Genomic DNA, 27,967 nt, shown 5'->3' on the forward strand with positions numbered 1-27,967 from the left:
CCTTCTATTCTGTCGAGGAGCTCCTGGAAGAGCTAAAAAATTAAGCAAATTCCAGTGTTACATTGTTGATTGTCTTCATTTAAACTTATGACTTGTCACCTGAATATGTTTTTTTTTCTATATTTCATTTTATCTGTTTCTAATATCGTGTTATAATTTCATGTATTGACTCGTTCCATGACCATGGAGATTTCTCCTTAATTTGGTCCCACGGAACAATAAATAAATAAATAAAAAAAAAACATGGAAATGGACAGACAGAGGACGTAAATAGAACTGGACGGGAAAAGAAGAGAGGACAAAACAGACGGAGATCGAAGGAGAAGGAGATGGACAGAGAGAGGGAAGGAGATGAGTAGAGAGAGTAGAGATGAGAAGACCGATAGAGGGAGAAGGAGCAGATGGACAGAGTGGAAGGGCAAACAGACAGAGAGAGAGAGTGGGAAGAGTAGATGGATAAACAGGGGAGGGGGGTACCAAAATATGACCAGAGAAGGACTTACTAGGTAATTTCTGTGTGCAAAAATTCAGTGTCAAATTGATAATAATTATACAGGGTGATTCAAAAATGCATGTAAATATTTTAAGGGTGTATTTGTGAGGTAAATATAAGACAAAAATGTTCTATAAATGTTTTTCCATAAACGTTTAATTCCAGAGTTATCGTTAAATACGAAAGTCATGTCCGTATCAAAACGACGGCAGTGCAAGCAGCAGGATGCCATATTCTGGTACGTAATTCACATACGTATCTCCCAACAGTTGATTCGAAACTGCATGAATAGTGTTTGTTTTTGTTTGCACGTGATGTTTACTCCTACTGTACGGAAGATGGCGCTGATGTTGTTGGTAACGGAAAAGTACGTCCTGTCGTTCATTCATCGTCGGAAGGCTAAAGGTTTCGTGCACATGATGTACTCAAACAGTGAGTATGCTGATATGCACCTTGTGTATGGTGCAGCAGATGGAAATGCACTTGCAGCAAGACGAAGGTACAGTGAGCTGTTTCCAGGAAGACGGTTACCAAGTCATCAGACGTTTGTATCTGTGGACAGACGTATGCGGGAGTATGGCATTCGTCCTGGGCCACATTCAGGTCGACCACTTGAGCATGCAGTGAACGTCGAGGAACATGTTTTGGACCTGGTAGACCAAGATCCATCTATCAGTACGAGACAAATTAGTGCAGCTGTACGACTTCCACAATCTACTGTATGGCGGCTGCTTCGGAGACAACAGTTGCATCCATTTCACCTGCAAAAAGTGCACGAATTGACACCTGAAGACTATCCTCGCCGTCAGCAATTCTGCCAGTGGTTACAAGAGCGTCATTTGAATGATCCAATGTTCATTCGGCGGATATTATTCACAGATGAGGCCATGTTTACTCGTGCGGGTGTAATCAATTCGCATAATATGCACCAGTGGGCTGTCGAGAATCCTGGCGCGAGAATTGTGCGTGGATATCAACATCAATTCTCCATAAACATTTGGTGTGGTATTGTGGGGAATTACTTACTCGGACCTCATGTTCTGCCTCCAAGGCTGAATGGGCACGCGTACTGCGAATTTTTGGAGGGAGAATTGCCTGGATTGTTACAGGATGTCCCTCTTGCAACATGAGCCACCATGTGGTTTATGCACGATGGTGCTCCCGCCCATTACAGCCGCAACGTAAGGGCGTACCTCAATTCTGCGTATCCAATTGCTTGGCCAGCCAGATCACCTGACCTGAACCCTTTAGACTTTTATTTATGGGGCCGACTAAAGACATTGGTGTATTCTTCTGCAGTACCGAACAGAGAAGTGCTACAACAAAGAATTGAAGGTGGTTGTGAAATTATTCGTGGAGAGTTGAACGGACTGTGTAATGTGCAGAGATCATTGATGCGACGAGCACGGGTCTGTCTGCAAGTTCAGGGACAGCATTTTGAACATGCATTGCATTAAGATTTGTGCAAATACAGTACAGTACAGTACAGTCTGTAAAATGCTTCAATTTTCCTTAGTTATTGTGCATTGCTGTAGTTCAATCAACAGGACCTAAATTAATACAGTGTTCGCGAGGAATTGTTTCAGTTTGGTACGTCACGTTTATTTATCAGTTTGCGTTGTTAGTCCAAATGCACTGTAATTAAACTGTGAACTCTGGGAATTAAATACCTTACGTTGTATTGAATGTATTATCCTGTTTTGTTCATAACTCTGTAATAAGCCAAGTATGGAAAAAATTGTATAGAACATTTTTGTCTTATATTTACCTCACAAATACACCCTTGAAATATTTACATGCATTTTTGAATCACCCTGTATACACACATCAAAAAAAGTTTTGCATCACCTCGGACCAAGAGTTCCGGAACCTGCACAGAAAATTGGAATAGAGATCAGCATAAACATCATTTCCGCCATTTTAATGCTCATGAAAAGTAAGTTGTACCACCATACGGCGAGACCTTCAGAGGTGGTAGTCCTGATTACTGGAAACACCGGTACCTCTAATGCCCAGTAGCACGTCCTCTTGCATTGATGCATTCCTGTATTCGTCACGGCATACTGTTCAGAAGTTCATCAAGGCACTGTTGGTTCAGATTGTCCCACTCATCAACAGCGATTCAGCATTGATCCCTCAGAGTAGTTGCTGGGTCCGGTCGACTATAAACAGCACTTTTCAATCCATCCCGGGCATGTTCGATAGGGTTCATGTCCGGAGAACATGCTGGTCCCTCTAATCGAGTGATGTTGTTATCCTGAAGGAAGTCATTCATATGAAGAACATGATAGGGGCGCGCATTGTCGTCCATGAATACGAATGCCTCGCCAATATGCTGCTGATATGGTAGCACTATCGGTCGGATGGAATTCGCGTATCCTACAGCCGTTACGGCGCCTTCCATGACCATAATTGGTGTACGTCGACCCCACATAATGCCACCCCAAAGTAGCAGGAAACCTCCACCTTGCTGCACTCGCTGGACAGTGTGTCTAATGCGTTTACCCTGACCCGGTTACCTCCAAACACGTCTCCGACGATTGTTTGGTTGAAAGAATAAACCACATTCATCAGTGAAGAGAACAAATCCTGAGCAGTCCATTCGGCATATTGTTGGGACCATCTGCACCACGCTTCATGGTGTCGTGGTTGCAAAGATGAACCTCGCCAGCCGGCCGCGGTGGTCTAGCGGTTCTGGCGCTGCAGTCCGGAACCGCGGGACTGCTACGGTCGCAGGTTCGAATCCTGCCTCGGGCATGGGTGTGTGTGATGTCCTTAGGTTAGTTAGGTTTAAGTAGTTCTAAGTTCTAGGGGACTTATGACCTAAGATGTTGAGTCCCATAGTGCTCAGAGCCATTGCCATTGAACCTCGCCATGGACGTAGGGAGTGAAGTTGCGCATCATGCAGCCCATTGTACACAGTATCAGTCGTAACACGACGTCCTGTGGCTGTACGAAAAGCATTATTCAACATGGTGACGTTGTTTTCAGCGTTCCTAAGAGGCATAATCCTACGAGGCGGTCATCCACTGCCGTAGTAGCCCTTGGGCGGCCTGAGCGAGGCATGTCATTGGCAGTTCCTGTATCTCTGTGTCTCCTACGTGTCCGATCATCATCGCTTTGTATCACTCCGAGACGCCTGGACACTTCCCTTGTTGAGAACCCTTCCTGGCACAAAGAAACAAAGCGGACGAAATCGAACTACATTATTGACTGTCTAGGCATGGTTTAACTACAGACAACGAGAGCCATGTGCCTCCTTCCTGGTGGAAAGACAGTAACTGATCGGCTGTCGGGCCCCCTCCGTCTTATAGGCGCTGCTCATGCATGTTTGTTTACACCTTTTGGTGGGTTTAGTGACCTCTCTGAACAGTCAAAGGGACTTTATCTGTGATACAATATTCACACTCAACGTGCATCCGCAGGAGTTCTGGGAACCGGGGTGCTGCAAAACTTTTATTGATTTGTGTATATGACTATGAGTCACTGCTGGAGGTGATGTCCCAATGTTCTGAAATATCAGATACGCCACGATCACTTGAACATTTTATTTATTACTGGTTTCGATGGATCTGCGTTGTGATCATTGGATCTTGTAACATATGACAATGTGTTACAAGATCCGATGATGACAGCAGAGATCAGTCGAAATGGATAAGCAATAAAAAGATGTCTTGGCGATGTTGGCGTACCTGATATTTCAGAATAAGGTACCAATTTAGGTCGCCTCCGGCAGGTGATATATTGTGAAATATATAATTACAATATATATGTAATGTAATAAAAATAATAATAATAATATGAAGAAGAATATGTTCCTTTTCTAGACAAAGTGGAGATCTGCTTCCAATTTGACTTAAAAATTTACTACCAGCCACCCTTATCTTTGACAGTCCATGCAGATCTTAGAAAGTTATGTTACTTTCAGGCGAGTATTGAGAACTTGTTGTTGCCCGGTGAACAACAATATTGTATACAGGTTACACCAACATAAATGTACACGTCAAGAGAGTCACTGACTACATTCTGTGAAGTTACGAGAGGCTCGCTTGTAGAATTAGAGGTGGTCGTGAGTGTTCTTGCAACATGCGGCGGGTAGAGATTGAGTGAACATGCTCGGTAGAAGAGTGGAGGCAACACAAGATCTACCTAATGAAATATGAAAATTATGTATTCTCAGCTGCAGATCTACAAAGATGACAGACATCAGAAACAACTAAAGCGCTGGAGTAATACGACCATTGAAAGACGATGACGACATTAAGCACAAAAACAAGCTACTTTTAAAATGTCTTAGCATTATGTAGTCTATCCGAAATCTTTCAGTGTCACCAAATCTTTTCCACATAAATAGCCTTCTTTCCTGGTTCTTTAACCAAGTGTTCGCGAAGATTAAATTGTGTTCTGTACAAAACTCTACCAGCCGGCTTCCTCCTATATTCCTTTCCCCTAGTCCTTATTCAAATACGTACTATTTTTTCTTCTCTTCTTCCTACCGGACGCCAGTCCCACATCACAATTAAATTTTCCATCTCCCTTAACTATCCGAATGATTCATTTTATTTCATTGAATAGTCTCTCAACCTTTTCACCATCTGCTGTGTTAGTTGGCATACAGAGTTGCATACTATGTGCACAGAACTAAACAATTTCACAAGGCATGCCTACATCCGGTTCTAGAATGCAACAAAACTTTACCTAAAAATATAAATACACATCAAATTGTAAATGGTGGCTACTAATTACTCTGAAATGTACATGGAAAACTCATGTTGCCGTCTTAGTACATGTAACTTGAGGATTTATAGTAGTGGCACATCTACATAAGATGTTGTTGTTCTGACATTCTAGCGGTAGGAGCGTGGAGAGCCGTCAGCTGACAAATTTGAAAAGAGAAGTCAGTAGGCTGAAGTTGGTTGTAGTGGAAATTAGTGAATTTCGATATCAGGAAGGACAAGATTCCTTGTAGGATTATTACAGCGTCATACTCCTAAAAGCCGGCCGAAGTGGCCGTGCGGTTAAAGGCGCTGCAGTCTGGAACCGCAAGACCGCTACGGTCGCAGGTTCGAATCCTGCCTCGGGCATGGATGTTTGTGATGTCCTTAGGTTAGTTAGGTTTAACTAGTTCTAAGTTCTAGGGGACTAATGACCTCAGCAGTTGAGTCCCATAGTGCTCAGAGCCATTTGAACCATACTCCTAAGCAGAAAACCAAATACGGGTAATGTCGGAGTACATCTAAATATGAATAAGAAAATAGGAAAGCGGGAAAGTTACTACGAACAGTTTAGTGTCGTAGTCAAGATGAACACGAAGCCATTATTCTACAGCTGGTGCTGAACCATAACCGCAGTCAGTGATTTCATTGTTGATTGAATGCGGTTGTTAACCGTCAACGCAGTGCGTGGAGCATTGCTAATGATTACGTAGTACATCACAGAGACTGTGTTCCGGTGATTGATTTCACTTGACTATACGAACATTTAACTTCATTTCGGGATCTGAGGAAGCTATGAACTGTAATCATTGCTGCATTGCTGCATCTGATCTTTATATTGGTATATGTTCGAGATAACAACCTTAATTTTACGTTTGCAATTATGGAAAACAGCACTTTTGGTCCTTGAAAGTTTGCTGTTCATACCAGTGAAGAAGTAGTGTGCAGTTAAATGTACTTTCTTCACATGTGTTTTCCTGTTCCCTGTATTCGAGTATTTGCTCACACAACAAATATTAATTACTGTTTAATCGCTTTTTATTTTGATGAGTAGTTCATATGAGGTCAATTGACGCATGTGTACGACCATTGGTTAATAATTACTTATTTGGTTAAAACATAAACCTCTGGTTTCATCAACATCACTAATTTGTGTAAATAGCAGTAATAATAGTAGAAGTGGTTTTATTCATACGTTATTCACCTTACGAATTGAACCTGTAGTGGTATTACACTTTTATAAAAAAATGTTTGTTTATACATACATGCGTTCAGTAAAAGTCTTGATTGTGTCTGGTGCGACAGTGATTTGAACTGTCGTCATCTCTAACGCGATTCCAGCGTTTCAGCCACTGCACTACCTCGTTCGGTCATGTCATAGTGGTGTGTAGCGTTACTGAAGGGACCATCCTGGCATTTGCCTAAAGCAGTTAAGGAAAACTAGGGAAAAACCAATTATAAATGCAGGTTCCAAGTTCTATCGCCGCGTGCAAAGGGGCTATTTGCTTCAAATAGAGCAGTCTCATTCGTTTTATCTCTTGTGTATCACAATTAATTATTTAACAACGTAAATAACGTATCACTGATCGCCGTACGCTCTAAGCACTCTGTAGACAAATTATTTTACAAAATAACACAAACGATTGTATTGGCTGACGTCGGTGCAATGACTTGAACTGCAAATTTTCATTTGCATGCTTTAAAAACTGAGTAAGAGTCCCCCCATAGCCAATAATAGTTTCAGCTCTTAATGACAATAAGATGTTTGTATTACCTAATGCAGAGTTTTGATGAAAAGTAACTCAGAAAAGAAATATTTTGTGAATCGAGCAAATCTTTTCTAAGTATTCCTCGATAAAATATGCAGACGGTAATGAACAGATTTTTTTTTCAAATTTAGGTCAAAGGCCTTTTAACATCTGTTGACTGTAGCGGAATCTGCAATATTGACGCGAACTGTAAACATGTTATGCTTTGCAAGCAGAGGTTCGCAATACCTCTGCAAGTTTTACTAACGGAGAGCCTGTCACTGGCACCACCTGGGAAGTGAAGTTTATGGAGGTTGCAAGGAAGTGAACTCATGCTGTAGCTTTTCAACTACCTCTCGTCAAAGTGGGCCATAAGTTGCAAAGGTAAAGAGGGTCAGGCTTGGCTATAAAAACATGAGTTTGACAGTCGATCGCAATTTGAAAATGACCTCACAATTTCATCCGATACAATAGATACAACTGCAGAAAAAAAATAATGAACTGAAAACGCAATTAGGAAAGGTGGAACTCAGGTTTTTCTTCTAAAAACACCTGAATTTATTACCAACGTCTAGCCACCAACCACGGTACTAGAGGTAGAAGAAAGGAAAATCAAATGAACTGAGAAATTTAAATATCTAGGGGCGTAGGTAGAAGCAAGCTCCTCTGCAAAAGAAACATTTGTATTGTGGATCAGGTAAGAGGAAAGAGTGTCTCAGATAACCAAAAGTGTGTAGAAGAAGAAAAGAATATCAATTAATGCCAAGATGGGGCAGTACTAACGAGTTAATCGGGGCTCTATACGCAGCAGAATGTTTTGCAATTCGAAGTAAGAGGCGACATATGTCGAGAAAATTTCTAGGTCCACTCGAAGAAACTGTCGGTTTCAAAGGACGATGTACAATTGTAGAGCAATAATGCCCCCGAATTATTTATGTGAAAACTCTTAAAGTTTATTTAATTAGAACAAACGAAATTGGCACACTACATTTTTATTCACCATGTCTACGTATTTATCTCTCACCATTGACACCCTGGCGACGAACAAATTTCTCTCGAGTATAGAATGTTTGACTAAGTCCTCAGAGCCACAACTTCATCTCTGCTTGCCGTGTTTCATCGCCATCACATTGGAGTTCTTGAAGGTGTTCGACGTCGAATGGAGCAAAGTCGGGACTCAGTGTATGATGAACGATGGTAGTGAACCCAAGGGATCGGATTATTGCAGATGTCACAGCGCTCCTGTATGCTCTGGCATCGCGATGCTGATGTAGGTGGTGCTCAATGTGTGGACGAACTCATAGAATTAGAAACTCGGTTGCTGAACTCTGTTTCTCGTACTCTCACATAGTTGCGTTACACACCAGCATGCTACACGTTTAATTCGGAGCCCTCTGGCGGCAGAGGTCTGTAGATATGTAGACATGAAGAATGAAGGAGTATGAAGTTAATAATGTTTGTTTTATTTAAAAATCATTCAGTGTTTCAACGTAAAAATTCGGTGGCAGTACTTTTCACCACGCACTCGTAAAAATGAAGTCATCTCCACTGCCCCTACGAGTCAACAAAGATCGAGAAGTCGTACCTTGCACTACTTTCTCAACCAGAAAACAAAGGAGACGTTATTGACCGAGGTGGAAAAGGACATTCAAGAAGTCGTAACAACACTGGGTGACTTCCATTAACGTATTCTGCCCAAGAGTAGACGCCAGTAGTATATATATTGCCAAGGAGAAAGCAAAATTAAAAACTGACAAAACGTGGAATGAATGCTTAACGAAAGTCCCCAGTTTCAGGCGCAGGTGGGAGTAAAATTAAAAGTGTAGTTAGAATCGCGATTTCTGGAGATGTCGAATACGAAAACAGAAAGATCACCGGTGAAGCTTGCACACAAGTATTCGTCCAAGAGAAAGGAAGACGGTATTGTTCTCTTCACCTTTTTTCCCTATTCCACTTCCTAACATCCACTACCAGCATTCTTTCAATTTTATATGGTAAGCTGTTATTGCTCTGTAGCCCCAATGTTATCATCGAAGCTGTAAGAAGTGTTCAGTTTGGTAGGAAGTCCACTCGGCACTAGTTTTGTCAATTCATTACCAACACTGTCCACGTACAACGCACATGCGAGGTCCCAGTGAAACCACCATGCGTGCTAAAGATGCCTGAAACGCCGTACAAATTGCGCAGGTCAGGGCCACTTCCGTAGATATATTAAAATGAAATGGCCGTAAGGCACTATAGAGCGAGTGTCTCCAACCGGGGAAGCTCGGCTGACGAGTTGCAAGTTTTTTCCGTTGACGCCACAGTGGAAGACTTGCCTGTCGATGATAATGAAATCATGAGGTCACCACAGCACTCAGTCCCGGAGAGGAGGAAATCTTGGGCCTAGCCGCGAATCGAACCTGAGCCCGCTGCTTCGCACTGAGATACTTTGGCCACTCAGTTAAGAGGCGGAACTTCTCGTGTACTAACTCAATAGTTCGTGTTCGCGGACACTCGGCGTAGCTGGCCGTTCATGCGAATCTTTTGCTGATAATGTCACTTCATTGTTTTCAGGAGCAGATTTAAGTCTTGGCTCTTGGAGACCGTGACATCACCCTCACCCCCTCGCCATAATTGTAAAAGTGTTTATAGTTTTACAATATTATGTCATCTCCCAAATATCTCAGCTAACATCACGAAAACAAAGTAATTTTAATAACAAAATAATATTAATACTGTCTGAATCCTAGGCGGCTTTTGTACTTTCCTGTAATGGCGAAAGCAATTTATATTGCACGGGGCTGGGTGGGGGAAAGTGTGGGGACAGGAGGAGGAAAGAAAAACTTACCATCGGCAATGCAATGATTAATAAAGTTGGTTGGCGAGTTGTTAAAACACTTTAACTTTAAACTTAACTTTTTGTTTTGTGAAAATATTTTATGATTATAATTTTTCTTGTAGCTCTTGTCCTTGTTTCTATGCTCAACTGTCACAGAAATCACACATAAACTTTCTACATGTTTTAATGAAAAACACATTTGGAATTCATTTTAGATTCCTACAAGCGGTTTTGCTCCATCTCTCACGACATCAGTGTCGACGGGACGTTAAACCTAGTCTTCCTTCCTTCCTCCTTCATGTCTAAGAAAAGTTTCATGAGGACAATACATAACACTATCCTACAGAAGTATACTGATGTCAAATTAAAGCAGCAAACGGAAATTTGGGAAGATTGCGTTTATTTTGCCAACAATATGAACAGGTGATATTTAAGTAGAAACAATGTAAATAATACTTCAATATCAAGTGCATTATGCATAACGGTAGAAAAAGAAACGTTATTCCTTTTTCCCCAACTTCATGGATTTGTACATTTATTCTGACAACTGGTTAATGTGCTCAGTATTTGGTGCAACCACCTCTGGCACCAATATTGGCCTGACAAGGATGGGACATGCTGTGAGTGATGTCATCAATCTGATGTTTAGGCCGCGCGGGGTAGCCGCACGGTCTAACGCGTCTTGCCACTGTCCGCAGAGGTTAGACTCATCCCTCGGGCATGTGCGTGTGTGTTGTCTGTACCGTAAGTTAGTTTAAGTTAGCTTAAGTAGTGTGTAAGCTTAGGGACCGATGACATAAGCAGTTTGGTCCCATAAGATCTTACCCCAAATTTACTAATTTAACTCTGATGTTCAGGCAATAACGCCCATTCTTCCTGCAGAGCTGCTCACAAGTCTTGGAAAGTGTTTGGTGGATCCTGACGTGAAGCAACCTTTATCCCCAGTGCACCTCAGACATGCTGTATGGGATTACAATCGGGAGAGTGAGCAGGACACTCCATGCGTGCAATATCTTTCATTTACAAAAAAAAAAAAAAAAAAAAAAGGTCCACCACCCTTGCTTCCTGAAGTTGAGCATTATCGTCCGTTAATACAAAAGCTCGGATCACAGCACCTCGCAACAATCGCGCATGAAATCCAAAGATCTCGTCACGGTACCTGACAGCAATTCAGTCTTGCTGATTCACTTATACACTCCTGGAAATGGAAAAAAGAACACATTGACACCGATGTGTCAGACCCACCATACTTGCTCCGGACACTGCGAGAGGGCTGTACAAGCAATGATCACACGCACGGCACAGCGGACACACCAGGAACCGCGGTGTTGGCCGTCGAATGGCGCTAGCTGCGCAGCATTTGTGCACCGCCGCCGTCAGTGTCAGCCAGTTTGCCGTGGCATACGGAGCTCCATCGCAGTCTTTAACACTGGTAGCATGCCGCGACAGCGTGGACGTGAACCGTATGTGCAGTTGACGGACCTTGAGCGAGGGCGTATAGTGGGCATGCGGGAGGCCGGGTGGACGTACCGCCGAATTGCTCAACACGTGGGGCGTGAGGTCTCCACAGTACATCGATGTTGTCGCCAGTGGCCCGCGGAAGGTGCACGTGCCCGTCGACCTGGGACCGGACCGCAGCGACGCACGGATGCACGCCAAGACCGTAGGATCCTACGCAGTGCCGTAGGGGACCGCACCGCCACTTCCCAGCAAATTAGGGACACTGTTGATGCTGGGGTATCGGCGAGGACCATTCGCAACCGTCTCCATGAAGCTGGGCTACGGTCCCGCACACCGATAGGCCGTCTTCCTCTCACGCCCCAACATCGTGCAGCCCGCCTCCAGTGGTGTCGCGACAGGCGTGAATGGAGGGACGTATGGAGACGTGTCGTCTTCAGCGATGAGAGTCGCTTCTGCCTTGGTGCCAATGACGGTCGTATGCGTGTTTGGCGCCGTGCAGGTGAGCGCCACAATCAGGACTGCATACGACCGAGGCACACAGGGCCAACACCCGGCATCATGGTGTGGGGAGCGATCTCCTACACTGGCCGTACACCACTGGTGATCGTCGAGGGGACACTGAATAGTGCACGGTACATCCAAACCGTCATCGAACCCATCGTTCTACCATTCCTAGACCGGCAAGGGAACTTGCTGTTCCAACAGGACAATGCACGTCCGCATTGGCTTACAAAACACTCGTTCGACCTATACTTGAGTATTGCTCATCAGTGTGGGATCCGTACCAGATCGGGTTGACGGAGGAGATAGAGAAGATCCAAAGAAGAGCGGCGCGTTTCGTCACAGGGTTATTTGGTAACCGTGATAGCGTTACGGAGATGTTTAATAAACTCAAGTGCCAGACTCTGCAAGAGAGGCGCTCTGCATCGCGGTGTAGCTTGCTCGCCAGGTTTCGAGAGGGTGCGTTTCTGGATGAGGTATCGAGTATATTGCTTCCCCCTACTTATACCTCCCGAGGAGATCACGAATGTAAAATTAGAGAGATTAGAGCGCGCACGGAGGCTTTCAGACAGTCGTTCTTCCCGCGAACCATACGCGACTGGAACAGGAAAGGGAGGTAATGACAGTCGCACGTAAGGTGCCCTCCGCCACACACCGTTGGGTGGCTTGCGGTGTATGAATGTAGATGTAGATGTATCCCGTGCCACCCAACGTGCTCTAGAAGGTGTAACTCAACTACCCTGGCCAGCAAGATCTCCGGATCTGTCCCCCATTGAGCATGTTTGGGACTGGATGAAGCGTCGTCTCACGCGGTCTGCACGTCCAGCACGAACGCTGGTCCAACTGAGGCGCCAGGTGGAAATGGCATGGCAAGCCGTTCCACAGGACTACATCCAGCATCTCTACGATCGTCTCCATGGGAGAATAGCAGCCTGCATTGCTGCGAAAGGTGGATATACACTGTACTAGTGCCGACATTGTGCATGCTCTGTTGCCTGTGTCTATGTGCCTGTGGTTCAGTCAGTGTGATCATGTGATGTATCTGACCCCAGGAATGTGTCAATAAAGTTTCCCCTTCCTGGGACAATGAATTCACGGTGTTCTTATTTCAGTTTCCAGGAGTGTATAATGGCATGAAGAGGTGTTCGAAAAGTCTACATAATCCATGTCCACACCATTAGGGACCTCCTCGATATGGCTCCCTTTCCACCACGTTTGGGCGCCAAAACCGAGTTCCACGTGTCCTTCAGATGCGAATCCTGACATCTGCTGACAATTTCTATGATTTTATCAGGAATTAGGCACATGACGGGGAAATATCTGCTTCTGGCTTTAATTTTGGACACCAGTGTATTTTCTACTATTTGAAAGTTGGGGTTTGAACACTTTTGGAAAAAGCTGCTGGTTTCACAGAAGAATGGCCCATGTGGGTAACTCTGAACAAGTACAGAACTGGATTGATGAGGTCAAAAGACCATTTGCAGAAAGATGAGGTTACTCTACATAATTAACACTTTGTAACGGAGTTCAACAAACTATGGAGATTTAAACCAATGTAGAATGTGTTCTGAACGATGTTCCACTGATGATGCCCACTAGCTTTGAACCGTTGTGATTGTCAGATAATGTGCTTTAGTATCTTATACTGACATCATCGTTATCTTTATTTGCCTTTACATCCTTTTATCGTATACCGATGTAGACTATGCTCTATAAGATGTAACGCTAATCTTTTTAAGTAAGCAATTAATGTATAGATTTTATTATGTAGGTACATGTCTGTATTTTTTGCAACCACCCTTGCTCTATGAGGTCGAGCATTATCATCTGTTAATACTTCCACAGCACCTCGCAACTATTGTGCATGAAATCGCAGAACCTCGTCACGGTAGCTGACAGAAATTCAGTCTTGCTGATTCACCCATACAATTGCATGAAGAGGTGCTTTGATCTGAATAAATAAAATAAACTACTCATTAGAATCCAAATGCGCTACATATCCATCATAAATAGTATTATAGTTACTGTCATGATATCACATTCACTCACTTCACCTGTTCACAAGCAACTTGTAACCTTCGGACACAGTCTAGACCACAAGCTACTCTTCATCACAATCTACAATTAAGAAAGGGCTGTAGACTCTAATAAAATATTATTAGTGCCCTCTTCTCTTACTGCCTTCGCTCGTAAAATGTGGTGCCTCCGCACAGCACGTCATGGGTAGAAGTCGACGGTCCCATACCGACAGGTTCAGTTAATGTTTGTGTAACAGACCATGAGGTATGGTGCACACTACAAGAAAGATCGTGACAGGTTTCAGTCGTCAAAGAGGTGTGGACTCAACGGGAGCCGTGAACATGTGTCATCACTGGTCGCACGTCAGCGGACGTCTGTGTTCACTCACCGATTACGGTGAGCCGGACGACGGAGTTGCGGGTGGGCGATCGGCGGAAGTCGACCCTGCAGCGGTAGGAGCCGGCGTCGGCGACGCGCACGCCCTCGATGGCCAGGTGCGGGCCGGGAGGCCGGTCGCCAGCCAGCCGGAAGAAGGAGCGCCCGCCGAGGCGCCGGTCGTCCGCCCAGTGCGACGGCACGCGCCCGCGTGCGTCCACGCTGCAACACCGCAGCACAGCTGTCACCGTGGCTGCCGCTACTAGGTAACAGGTGTCGTGGCTGGAGGATTTTAGGAAAATAAATAATCTTTATTCAAATAAATATTTTAAACACGTTTCTGTAGTTACATAAATTCCTGATATTCACTTATCTGTCACATATATGAAGAAGAGTGTATGTGTCAGATGTCCTGTATCTCCTCCAAAACGAATTTCAACCATATTTGGCTGAGGTGGCCACATAAATATCATCACTTAGGGATCTGGATCAACACCAATGGAGATACAGGCATAAACGTGATTTTCCAGCCCCTGGCATGTAGGCTGCCCTGAAGGAAAATCAAGTTGTGTGGAAACAGTATCAGCCTGCCAAATAAGTCTACTTTGCAGAACAGATTACTTGTCAGAGTGCCCTGCGTGACAAGTGTGTTGGTGCAGTATACTCGTAGGCCTGCCTTATGGAACAGCTTCGCGTGGCAACCTATACATCAGGGGCAAACAAATTACTTTTTGTACCTCTGCTTTGCCTTCGGTGCATCATTTGGGAGCAGTGTTGGCCTGCTTAATTGAATTATACTGCAGGTACTATATGTGATGATGACCATGGTTGCGGACTCGTTGAGATGGATGGACGAGAAGATGAACATGGAGAGGGACAGGAGGAAATAAATAGAAAGAGGAGGGGACATTACTGAGGTAGGTTGAAGATATAGAGGGATAGATGGTTGATGAGAAAGTAGAAGAGGAAGCAGAGATGGAAGTAGAAGAGAGGAGGTTATGTTTAAAGAGAGGGAAGGGACGAGAGAGAGAGAGAGAGAGAGAGAGAGAGAGAGAGAGAGAGAGAGAGAGAGGGAGGGAGGAGAGTGTGACAGAAAGCGGCATGTGGAGGAAATGGACAGAGAAATGGGCAGGTAGAGATAAAGTAACAGAGAGAGTGGGGAAGAGGAGACAGATAGATGTGGGATGATGTGGTGGACGCAGAGAGGGAGGAAAGGTGGACACACAGAGGGGAGGTGTGGGAGAAGAAGCTAGATTGTACATAATATTTACTATTTTTTATCAATATCGGTTATTTTAACCACAGAGCCCGGTGATTTATTTGTGCACTGTGCTATTGCAACATGTGTGTCACCTTCCTTCCAACTCACAGATTTGTGGGTCATTTCTGGTGCTGTATCGTGCAAGTCAGTAATAAAGTGCTTAAATAAAAAGCAACAACACCTTATCATATGCAGCAGTATGTTGCAGAATTTAAGGGTAATCTAAGTGCAGATGGACATGTCCAAAAATAGGATTGGCTTCACAGCGACCTCAAGCTACACCACACCTGGAGAGTGTATCCATCAACATACATTGTAAATCTTCACAATTATTGCATGTACAGCTTTGTTGGCGATGAATGGACGAACTTGCTGTGAGCTTGGGGAATTAATTTGTGCTGATTTTTGGATGACTTATAAGCAGAAACTGGGAACAGAACGAGCATATATACTAGGAGAACTAGAGTATCTGGTAACGAGACAGGGGAACAGCGATTGAAGGACAATTACGAGCGTCAAATAGTTTCACAACGTCGGCCAAGTTGAGGAGTAACGCCTCCGAGTCTCTTACGTGATAACTCGTAAGGCTTTTTAAATACAACAAGCGTCATTTGCATTTTATAGCTTTTTTGTTCATGTCTACAAATTAATTTCGCAACGTAGTCAGCCTAGCGATAAACATTTCTCCTAACAAGGGAAAAGTTTGAAGATACCGTCACTTCGAAATGGATGAGTTCATTGACGGAGCCACAATCTGACCTCTGTTTGAACTACTTCTTCGTTATCAAAGTGCGGTCCTCGAAGATATTCGTGAAGTTTCGGAAACAGATGAAAGTCGGATTGAGCCAAGTCGGTACTGTGTGATGAATGACTGATGAAAATACACGCAAGGTGTCGTATTCTTGCAGATATCGCAGCGCTCGTATGTGGTCTGGCATTCTCGTGCTTAAGGAGAGGATGATCCTTGTGTGGTCGAACTATTCGAATTTATGCTTTCAGTTTTCTGGGGGTCTCGCACTACTCCGACGTAGCGGCGTTACACGCCGCCATGTTATACACTAGAATTCATTGCCCGTTAATGGCAGAAGGTCGCAACTTGCATCAGCGAAATGGGAAAGTTGACCGAGAAATCTGCATGACATGTAATCCTTAACTAACCCTGAAAACACAATAAAATTTCGGTGGCCTTACTTTTCAGCACGCCCTTGTATGTTCAGTTTCTTGTTGAACTGTATCCCGAAACGATCAATGTATGAGGTCAAGAATTTACAATGATTCATTTTAATTCTTCTCAAAATAGTTACACGACGCAACAGGAAAGCTTTTTTTCCAGGGTCATACTAACCATTAATCCTTGCGCATTATCAAGGATTCTTTAATTTGGCGTCGTATCTGAATTATTTTTTAGGATCTCGCGGTCCATGTTCGGTGAACTGGAACAAGTGCAAGAGTTTGGTCTCGTCAGGTTTTCTGGGTGGACTGTCTTAGCTGTTTCACCCTATATATCTACTAAATTGTGTTCCTTAGCAGCACAGTTGAGAAACTTGAGAAGGAACGGTTTCTTCTGTACATTTCAGCCCGTTCTCGATGTCGAAAGGAAGATTAGCGGTCTTAGTGCATCTGCAGCATAAATGTTACAAAACACAGACGTGTTTGAAAACAATGCTTGGTTTCAAACCAGATTAAAATTTTGAAATGTGTCAGATAGTCATCAAGAAGTGGATGCTAATGTGAGTGTGAGATTATGTGTCCCGCTATAAATATGCCAGACTGAGTTTTGTGAAGTGGAGCACTCATTTTCAGAGTATGAAGGTGTATTTCGCGATAATCATCAGTTATTTATGGTACTGAACTTGAAAATTGTAAATCTTCAGAAGTCAGTGGCGCATAACATAAATTGCATTCCTGGTAATGAGTGTTGCTTATATTCACATAAGTTAACAGAATTATACTATTCGTGTAATCTTATGTCAACGGCAGTGTGAAATAACTCATTGTGTAGTATAGTATTCATGAATAGAAGAATTATCGGAGGGTGTCATTTTTTCCGAGATCAGGCGAACACAATATCGTGTGACATATCTCACAATGATATTCAGTCAGAGGAGGGGTCCGTTACGAATACGTATCAGCTCAGTTACGTTGATTTTATAATTAAAAAATGTGCAGTAAAAAAAATTGGGAGGAAGCGAATTTCCGTGCACTCTGTATTTATTGTCCAGTTGCGGCAGAAAAGATTCACTCAAGTTATGGTTGGCAGTTGGGAGGCTCCCAGTGAAAAGTGAGCTTAGTCTGCTTGCCAAATCGTAAAGTGGCGATTTCCTGGTACAGATCTTCATGTGCGCCCATAGAATCCCCTAAGGCCTCAAGTGCCTGCATGAGAAGTGACAAGAACCTACGCAGCATGGATGTTAACAGGAACACAGCTCTTTTCTTTGCCTTGCAGCGCGGGAATAATCTTACAACGTCCACAAAAATATCAACACGGCCAATATAGTGTATGGCCCCCACTATAAGCACAGTGTGTGCTGTGCCATTCGGTATATAGAGACAGTTTGATCGGGTATCAACCTGATAGCACCGATACACATATTAGCAAGCCATGAAAGAGAAATTTTAGTTCACCTCCATTTTAAGCTTTAGGGTACATGTCGTTACATTGGAAACAAGCACGCTGTCGCTTCTCCGACGGTGTTTGGGCTCGGTGTGCAGTTGAGAATGCGACACAAAGAATTTTGTAGGCATTCACGTCCTGGCTTTCATCTGACTAAGAGGTTTGAGGATCTATGTGTCGCTTATGCAGAAACGCAGATAGCATGTGATGTTAGTCATATATCACAGTCCGTACTCAGAGCATCTCACCTTTAACATTCTTCAATGCGAATTTCTTTGTTCTGAATCTCTTCTTAATTTGAAACAGCGTGCTGGAGAGATGAGGTTCAAAAATGGTTCAAATGGCTCTGAGCACTATGGGACTTAACATCTATGGTCATCAGTCCCCTAGAACTTAGAACTACTTAAACCTAACTAACCTAAGGACAGCACACAACACCCAGCCATCACGAGGCAGAGAAAATCCCTGACCCCGCCGGGAATCGAACCCGGGAACCCGGGTGTGGGAAGCGAGAACGCTACCGCACGGCCACGAGATGCGGGCAGGAGAGATGAGGAACTCATATACTTTATTTCAGTCATTCTAACGAGTGAAATCATAGTCCCACATAATCAGCTTCGGGTTTTCATGCTAGCTTTCTATGTTTCCCTTATTGAAAACTAGCACTATAGTAATACTTCAATTTTAAAATATTTAAAATAATAATTCTAAAATCTGTTTCCGCTTGTGAACCCTTTTTCCTACAACTTCACCAAAGGTTAGGCGATCTTTCTTTGACAAATAAATGTTGGTATAAGTTGTCGTTCCTGTGTGATGTTGATTCCACAGCGTTTGGTGGCTGAATGTTGAGTGGAATGATACATACATAGTATGCACATCTGTTAAAATTTGTTAACTGAAGTGAAGAACGGCTAGCGTTCGCTCGTTTTACATCAGTCCTCTAAATCAGCTACTAATACAAATTAGTTTCTACATTCGCTAACGAAACATCGAGCCATCTGTAATAGATTATTTCAGCAGACTGCAACGTCTGGACACAAATATGCAAACTGTTATATCCGTGGTCTTACAGTCAACAGTTCAAGAATGATAGCAGCTATTTGTACAATCTGGAAACCTTTTTATAAAAAGTCAAGGTAAATGAACCTCTCAGACCTTGTAAAAGTAACCTGCATACGCCAGGGGAAAAATGAGGACTAATGCTGATTGTTATAAATTTCTAGTGCTTTTGCTGTTGTCGAAGATCCTGGTTTTACTGGGCTGCATTACCTGAAAACCAGTAACACCGAAACATCGCAGAAATTTGCTGAGTACTGTTTACAAGAAGTTCAATTTAAGTCAACATGCCATTTTCTGCCACTGTATATTAATAAATCGTACCGAAACGCATTTTTTTATAATTCAGTGTGCTATTGTGTAGAAGTAATACTTATTTTCGTCACAACTGAGCTGATCTCCAAGCTCACCACCACAAATCTTACCTTTAGAACAAAGAATTCAGATCTGACAATCAGAACTAACTTTATCCACAAGATATAAAACTGCGAGTAACTATCACTTTGCAAAATACGTCCGCCGCGACAGTGTCGAATACATATCATACAAATGTGCCATGGCGCCATTGCATTAGTATGCTATTCTGTCTGGCGTTACTGGCTCAGGTGTAGTGTCGCCCCATTGCCAATATCAGAGTTGGTATCTGTGGGCTGCGTCCTTAAAAGGTATTTTCTTGCCGAGATATGTACGGGGTTCGCTAGCCCGAGAGAGAGGCACGAAGTTTGGGGATTGCCGGTAGCGTCGCGACAAGAGATGGTCACGAGGTCCGAATGGCCGAAACCACGAGCTGCGCAGGAATGGTCTGAGCAGAGCGAAGATGCCGTAGTACTTCACCGTGGTTAGCATCGACTACAAGCAGCAGGTCTACATCCCTTCGTTTGGTTGACAACATTCCTCTCGGACGACCGCTCGTGGCCTGGCTGCCCTCTTCTACATGGCTTTCATCGGCACCACTCACAAGGGAACCTCCCCATCGCACCCCCTCAGATTTAGTTATAAATTGACACAGTGGATAGGCCTTGAAAAACTGAACACAGATCAATCGATAAAACAGGAAGAAGTTGTGTGGAACTATGAAAAAATAAGCAAAATATACAAACTGAGTAGTCCATGTGTAAGGTAGGCAACATAAAGGAGAATATTAGCCGATGAGCGCCATGGTCTCGTGGTTAGAGTAAACAACTGCGGAAGGAAAGGTCCTTGGTTCCAGTCCTCCCTCGAGTGAAAATTTTACTTTCTTTATTTTCGCAAAGTTACGATCTGTCCGTTCATTCATTGACGTCTCTGTTCACTGTAATAAGTTTAGTGTCTGTGTTTTGCGACCGCACCGCAAAACCGTGCGATTAGTAGACGAAAGGACGTTCCTCTCCAATAGGAACCGAAAACATTCGATCGCAATGTCATAGGTCAACCGATTCCTCCACAGGAAAACACGTCTGATATATTCTTTACGACACTGGTGACGGCATGTGCGTCACATGACAGGATTATGTTGTCGACCCACCTAACTTGCACGCTTGGCGAATGGGTAAAAAGATTCTTCTACCTTGCCCGATTTAGGTTTTCTTGTGGATGTGATAATCACTCCAAAAAAAGTGATGAAAACATAAGAGTTTGTCACATAAACTGCATCAAATGAATGCAACAGTTTCAGAGTCGCAGAGTTTCCCCTGTGCTCTGTCAAAACATATGTTTTTTTTACGTTTTCAAATGTTTCCGTGCGTAGACCGTCAAATTCTGTATATGTCCAAGCAAATCTGAACATGTCCTGGAATTTTGGAGAGCGAAGTTGATTATGTGTGAGTGCCTGAACTTTGATAATTATCTGAAAATAAAAAATTAAAATTTTCACCCGAGAGAAGATTTGAACCAAGGACCTGTCGTTCCACAGCTGCTCACACTAACCACGGGACCACGGCGCTCGTAAGCCAACGCTCTCCTTGATGTGGCCTACCTTGCGCATGGACTACTCTGTTTGTATATTTTGCTTATTTTTTTCATAGTTCCACACAACTTCTTCCTGTTTTCTCGATTGATCTGTGTTCAGTTTTTCAAGGCCTATCCCTGTGCCAACTTATAACTAAATCTGAGGGGGGTGCGATGGGGAGGTTCCCTTGTCAGTAACCACTGCGACGCACCTTGGATCCAAGGAACTGCTTGCTGATAAAGGGGAGTAACATTCTGTAATCGTCTTCCTGATTTGTTTCATTGTCTACCTGCCCTCCCTATTATTTTCTGGTTTGTACCCGACCATCAGAGTTTCACTCGGTCGGTTTTTTGGTCGTAGATATCGACAGTAGTGTTGTACTAAGACACTGGTTGTCGTTTGAAAATTTGTCCCGCTATTATACGGCCTTTTCTTTCTGGTTTGTACGCGATCACTAATGTTCTAGTTACTCAGCTCTGGTCGTAAATACAGCCGGAAGAATTTTACTAAGGCACTGGTTGCCTTTAAACGAAAGAGGGACCTCGTGGTTAGATTTAGCTGTTAACCGGTTCAATTCTTTTATTGTAATTGCATTTCGCAGTCTTTAGTCATAATCTGAACAACCTGCTCTACTAAGCTGTTCCTTTCCGTGTTTGAAAGAGCCTGTCATTATCGGTGTACTTTAACTGGATCTTGTAGTTCCGTCGAGTGAGTTATTTTGTAATAAGTGTTCACAAGTGATGTTCTAAGATGTTCCTTCAGAGCGGTCTTAATAATTAATTGACAATCAGTTTAACCTTGAAAATTTTAACAGCCAACTGTCACCAGGGCTTTAGTCAAGTGCCAGAAGGGTCAGGGAAGGATCCAGTCGCACCTTGGTTGTCGTCTGAAATTAGGAGGTGGGTTGCTTTGAAGTATATCATTGTCATATTGTTTGCTGTTTGTTTAAGCACAGGTGCGCATCTTAACCCCGAACCTTTGGACATACAGCTTTCCAATTAAAGGTTAAGTCATCTGTTTTGAGTAATTCAATCAATCTTGTCATCAATGGTGCTTATATAGTTTTCATATGTTGCAGAAGGGCATTTAATAAGACAGACTGTGTCCAGCGCGGTAGTAAACACCGCTGTTTCACCCGACAACGGGCGGCCTGCAGGTCCGGCCGTCTTGTAATCATTGTCATATTTCGCAAAACAGCACTTCAGATTTCTTTTGCAAAAGTTAAAAACTTATTCAATTTAAGGTTTAGGGTCAAAACAATTTAGCAAATTTCTTCATTTAAAAGAAAGTTTTATGGTTAAAGCGTTCGACTATCTGTAAAACAGTGTATATATTTTTAAATAAACAGGTTGTGTGAAAAGGAAGTTATATTGGTGGGTCCTCCCTTCCACGTTTTACTTAATTCCAGTAAGTACCACGCATCACAGAATTTAACCTTTACTTAATAATCCTGTTGTTGGCTCCCACTGTTTTCCCACTTACCTTGTACGAAGCACTGGATCCGTCGTTATCGCGTACGAAACTTTTTCTGACCCGAAAATTTAGCTTCAGCGGTACTTAAAATTAAGAAGCGATTTCCGACACAATTGCATTATGGAGATCTATACAGAAGCTGAGCCGCCCGGGGTGGCCGAACGCTTCTAGGCGCTACAGTCGGGAACCGCGCGACCGCTACGTTCGCAGGTTCGAATCCTGCCTCGGGCATGGATGTTTGTGATGTCCTTAGGTTAGTTAGGTTTAACTAGTTCTAAGTTCTAGGGGACTAATGACCTCAGCAGTTGAGTCCCATAGTGCTCAGAGCCATTTGAACCCATTTATACAGAAGGTGAATTTAAGATTCAAACAAAACTACAAAAATCATATTCCAGAACGTACAACTTGTATACGCTTAGCGGTACAAAACTTTGGAAGGATGTTATCTATGTATTTTGCAAATCAACGGTAAAGGAAGGTTTCAAAAATGGTTCAAATGGCTCTGAGCACTATGGGACTTAACTTCTGAGGTCATCAGTCCCCTAGAGCTTAGGACTACTAGTTTGTAGTAACTAACCTAAGGACATCACACACAGCCATGTCCGAGGCAGGATTCGAACCTGCGACCGTAGCGGTCGCGCGGTTCCAGACTGTAGCGCCTAGAACCTCTCGGCCACAAGGCCGGCGAAGGTTTTTAGAGAGAGCTTTCGCTAGACGACATAATAATTTCGTAATAGCTTCCCGGAGAGAGAAATTCCACGGGTTTCAAGAATATTAATTTAACTGTGGCTTTCGCCCAGTTATGTCAAGAGTAGGCATATTTGGACGAGACAGAGATTTTACTGCGACTTTCTATAGTAGCTTCCAGAAGCTTGCTAGTAGTGGGAAGTCTCGTTAAAAGATGTTATTCAAATGATATCAGTAGAAGTGAGCAAGATTTTTGCATGCAGTGAACCACCTTTTAACATTCAGTGGGCAGTTTGTAGCTGTTGCTAGCATATAGCAGTGCATGAGCGCTGTTGCAGCTGAAGTTAAGTTACCCCAGCCGAACGTCTTGTAAACCGCGCTAGCGCTACCTTGAGCAATGCTCTTCAACAGTGCGGACCAGTGAGAGAAGTAGATGCCGCTGTCTATAAACTTTGCATCTAAATCATTTGAAGTGTTTGACAGGGTTCAGTATTCCGTGGCGAAACTTCTTTCCAGCTATATGCTTGCTGTTTATTGTGTTGGTCCTTTGGTGACTTTTAACGCTCCATCTGTGTTCTTGCGGTCAGCGCTAAGGCCCAGCCTGGGCTCTCTTAGTATTAGTGGACTTGTCTTTCAGACCGGTTGTGCCAGTCTTGCAAACAAAAATTTAGTACTTCATGTAAATGAATAAAAATGATATTGACTTTGATGACTAACTGAAAAACATCAGCTGCCGACAGGTGTTGTTGATCTACCTCGATGTGGACAGTCAAAAATGTGCCCCCCGACCGGGACTCGAACCCGGGATCTCCTACGTACATGGCAGACGCTCTATCCATGTGGGCCACCGAGGACACAGATAAATAGCGCGACTGCAGGCAATTATCCCTTGCACGCTTCCCGTGAGACTCACATTCCCAACTGTCCACAATTCTACATATGTACCTTGTAGACATTTGCCCATCCACTCATTACTCGCGCACGCTTTGGCGATTCCCGGAAGAGTTTGGGTCGGGCGCACATTTTCAACTGTCCACATGCGGTATACCAACAACAGCTGACGGCAGCTGAGGTTTTTCAGTCATTTATTCCAGGGAAAAGCTGCACGGTCATCAAAAGTATTCTGTTCATGCGAGAACAGTTACTGTCTTCACATATATAGTTAAAAGGCTACCCAGCCATTGGCATTCGTCTGTGCGAATGCGCACAGGTTGCCCAAACTCTTACTGGAATCGCCAAAGCGTGCGCGAGTAATGAGTGGATGGGCAAATGTCTATAAGGTACATCACATATGTAGAATTGTGGACAGTTGGAAATGTGAGTCTCACGGGAAGCGTGCACGGGATAAGTCCCTGCAGTCGCGCTATTCATCTGTGTCCTCGGTGGCTCAGATGTATAGAACGTCTGCCATGTAAGCAGGAGATCCCAGGTTCGAGTCCCGGTCGGGGCGCACATTTTCAGCTGTCCACATCGAGGTATATCAACAACACCTGTCGGCATCTGAGGTTTTTCAGTTAGTCATCATTTAATCCAGGGAAAAGCTGCACGGTCATCAACAGTATTCTGATCTTTCGAGAACAGTTACTGTCTTCACATATATGATATTGACTATATTTAGCTCTGTTATGTCATCTGGCTCTAAGAATTTTTCTTGTCCTTTCTTATATTGCAAAAAGTGGTACTGTAGAAAAGGATACAGTTAATCCATAACTCTAGTCTCCAGATTGTAAGATTCCACTACTTGATGCCACATTATATTGCGCGTGTCATTTTATTGTGTTTGTAGTAATAGTCTTGAGTGTGTCTTACAACAGTTAATTTGCGTTCGTGTGCCGCGTTCTTGTGGAATGTAATGGGTTCTACCGCCCGGTACGAACTGCCTGCAAAAACAAAAAGATTCTCCTAATATTTTGTAAAAGTTTCGCCACCAAATTTTTTATTACAATTGCCGTGCATATGAAAGTGTCCCCCTTCAGATTTCTTATTACAGAACCGAGCGAGGTGGCGCAATGGTTAGCATACTGGACTCGCATTCGGGAGGACGACGGTTCAATCCCGTCTACGGCCATCCTGATTTAGGTTTTCCGTGATTTCCCTAAATCGTTTCAGGCAAACGCCGCGATGGTTCCTTTGAACAGGCACGGCCGATTTCCTTCACCATCCTTCCCTCACCCGAGCTTGGGCTCCGTCTCTAATGACCTCGTTGTCGACGGGACGTTAAACACTAATCTCCTCCTCCTCTTATTACAGGTATTGTGTACGTCTTTTTCTTAAATCATTCCTTATTAAATTAGTTTAAATGTCACTGGAAGTGCCCAGTTGAGGTTCAGTTGGATGTTACTTTGAGGTTGTGTACAGAATTGCACGCACTACTAAAAGTTTTGAAGAGCTATTCGATTTCATTCAATGCCTATATCTTTACGATTACGTAATTTTTCGCTCAAATGCTCATCAATGTAAAGAATATTCGGTAAATTTCCTCGTACATACATCTCTGCCTTGCAGTGATCTTAATTTAAAAATTTGTTATTATATATCTGGAATTTTGTAATGATAATAAACTGTAATTCAAAAGTGCATTAAAGAATGATATTCACTCCCCATTTGCCCAGGCTTTCCTTCTATTTCCTTGTAGCCAGAGAGTGATTTGCTATGGGGTAGGGCTTGTCATCCAACTTCTTTCGTTACCTATTTGTTACTGATAGCAATTTTAGTAAAAGTGTTTTGCTCCTTTTCTTGTCAGAATCCTCTAGTATCTTAATTTGCAGGCGCTCTTGGAGGCAATATAGAATTTCGATCAGTGGTGGGGATTGGCTGTTTGAAGAAGGAACTGCTACAATATGAACTACGCGTTAGGGGACGCCCGCCCGCTATCCGCGCGATATAAAGTGCTGCTTCCCGAGCGGGATAGCATGCCGGTCCCCGACACGAATCCGCCCGGCGGACTAGTGTCGAGGTCCGGCGTCCCGGGCTGCCTTTTGATGGTTTTTCAGGTGGTTTTCCATATGCCTCGGTGAATGCGGGCTGGTATCCCTTATTCCGCCTCAGTTACGCTATGTTGGTAATTGTTGCAGAAACACTCTCTCGAGGGAGGGGGGGGGGGGGCGGGCGTTGTCCACTGGGGGCCGAACTCCACAATAATCCTGGATTCGGTGCGGGGTGGCGGTGTGGTGGGTGGGCTACTGTGGCCTGTTGTGGGGTTGTGAACCGCTGAGGTCTACGACTGGACGAAACGTCCCCGTCGTTTCGAGATCCCTGGCTTGATACACAATACACACGCGTTTGGTGTCTGGTGGAGGGAGGCGAGGAAGCGGAATTGGGCACACGTCTCCGAGGCGCAGCCGCACTTTCGTGTGACTGGGAAACGGTTTGTTTCAGAGAGTGGTGCCCTCGAGCGCTTTCTCTGTCTGATATTGAGAATAATATCGCCTTCTTAGGAGATAGTTGCCACTCCCGTCCACCCATAATATATCGATTGCAGTGTCAAATGACCCATTCGTTCAACCGTTTTGTGCTGTCTAGAGCGGGTAGCTACAGAGCTGCAAGCAGCGGCTAAGGTTAATGAATTAAAGTAATCTTGCTGTTGCACGTAAAATTCATTACCTTAGAATGGTTCGGGAAGTTAGGTAACAGTACACAGGACGGTACACCGTTGTTATAAAATTCAGAAGATTCCTCTAGTGCAGGAAGATAAAGTGCAGATTTTGAGTTATGTCAGTTTGCAAAGTTACCTAACATTCTTTTGAGTATATAGAAAGACTTGGAATACTTTACTATTGATACAGTGTACCAATTGGTGACATTTTTGTGATTTTGTGGTATTCAGAGGCAGGCTTATGTGTTTAGAGTTCCGTGGGTGATAGTATTTCAAATTTTATACCCACTGTCTGAGTTCGTTGGGAGATAGGGTTAGTGTTGTGCTATCAGACACGGGTAGTCTGGTGCAGTTGTGCAACAGGGTTCTGAGGGAGAAGTTGTCCCCTAGGAGCAAGAATATCAGGGAGAGCCTTTAACGGAATATATGAGAGGTTCTGACCGTCACCCTTGCCTGTCAGAGTTGGAAGTAGTGACCAGTATATCACAGAAGCTTTCTTGTTCTGGTCGTAGAGAAACCATCCACCTCTAGCGGTTGATATCGTTTGGTCAGCGGTGTATAAGGAATTACGTAAGCCGACATTTGGCCATGCTGTGAAGAAACTTGTTATTCTGAGTAACGATTCTGCTCCCAAGGACGTTCCCTTTTGCGATGTCAGCCGCGTTAAGAGATGTTATCACTGTGGACAACCCAGTCACATTGCTCGCGACTGTCAAATTCGACGGAAGACACAGTCGGACCGATGCCGCTTCAATAACTGTAGGCGGTTTCTATGTCTTTAATTTTCGAGGGCCCGTAATAAGGTTGGTGGAATTACTAGTAATTCTTTACCCTTTGTGTGTGCTAGTCTGTCATTAACCAGTATGTGCATTATTAGACTCAGGCAATACGTACCTTAGCTACCGAACAAGTTGTAAATTTCCTGAATTACAATCCGTCATGCATACTTGAATTGCTGTTAAAAGTCAACAGTTAGTTCCAACAGGGTCGTCGCAGGCGTTTCCTAGGATTGAAGGTTTTCTGGCGCTTGGAAGTGTTAGTATTGAAAGGTTTGACTACTGATTTTTGTTAGGCTGCGAATCGTGAAAAACGCTCGGTTAGTCTCGATTATTCTCATGGGATTTTCTATTTAAAATATTGTCCTTCGATAAAGTCCCATTTGTGTCGACACGGTGATTTTTCCGGTTTTTGCTATATATCAGGGGGTCCTGCTGGCTTTGA

General features: G+C 43.7%; 1 protein-coding gene across 1 annotated transcript in view; it reads right to left on the reverse strand.

The window, feature by feature from the left end:
• Positions 1-14,138: 14,138 nt before the first annotated feature.
• Positions 14,139-27,967, reverse strand: part of LOC126223750 (uncharacterized) — a 504,566-nt gene continuing 490,737 nt past the window's right edge. The window contains exon 3 of the mRNA XM_049942199.1: positions 14,139-14,355. Within this exon, the coding sequence (XP_049798156.1) occupies positions 14,139-14,355 (217 nt within the window). The remainder of the gene's footprint in view (positions 14,356-27,967) is intronic.

Source organism: Schistocerca nitens, chromosome 1 (assembly GCF_023898315.1).
Source record: "Schistocerca nitens isolate TAMUIC-IGC-003100 chromosome 1, iqSchNite1.1, whole genome shotgun sequence".
Classification (NCBI taxonomy): domain Eukaryota; kingdom Metazoa; phylum Arthropoda; class Insecta; order Orthoptera; family Acrididae; genus Schistocerca; species Schistocerca nitens.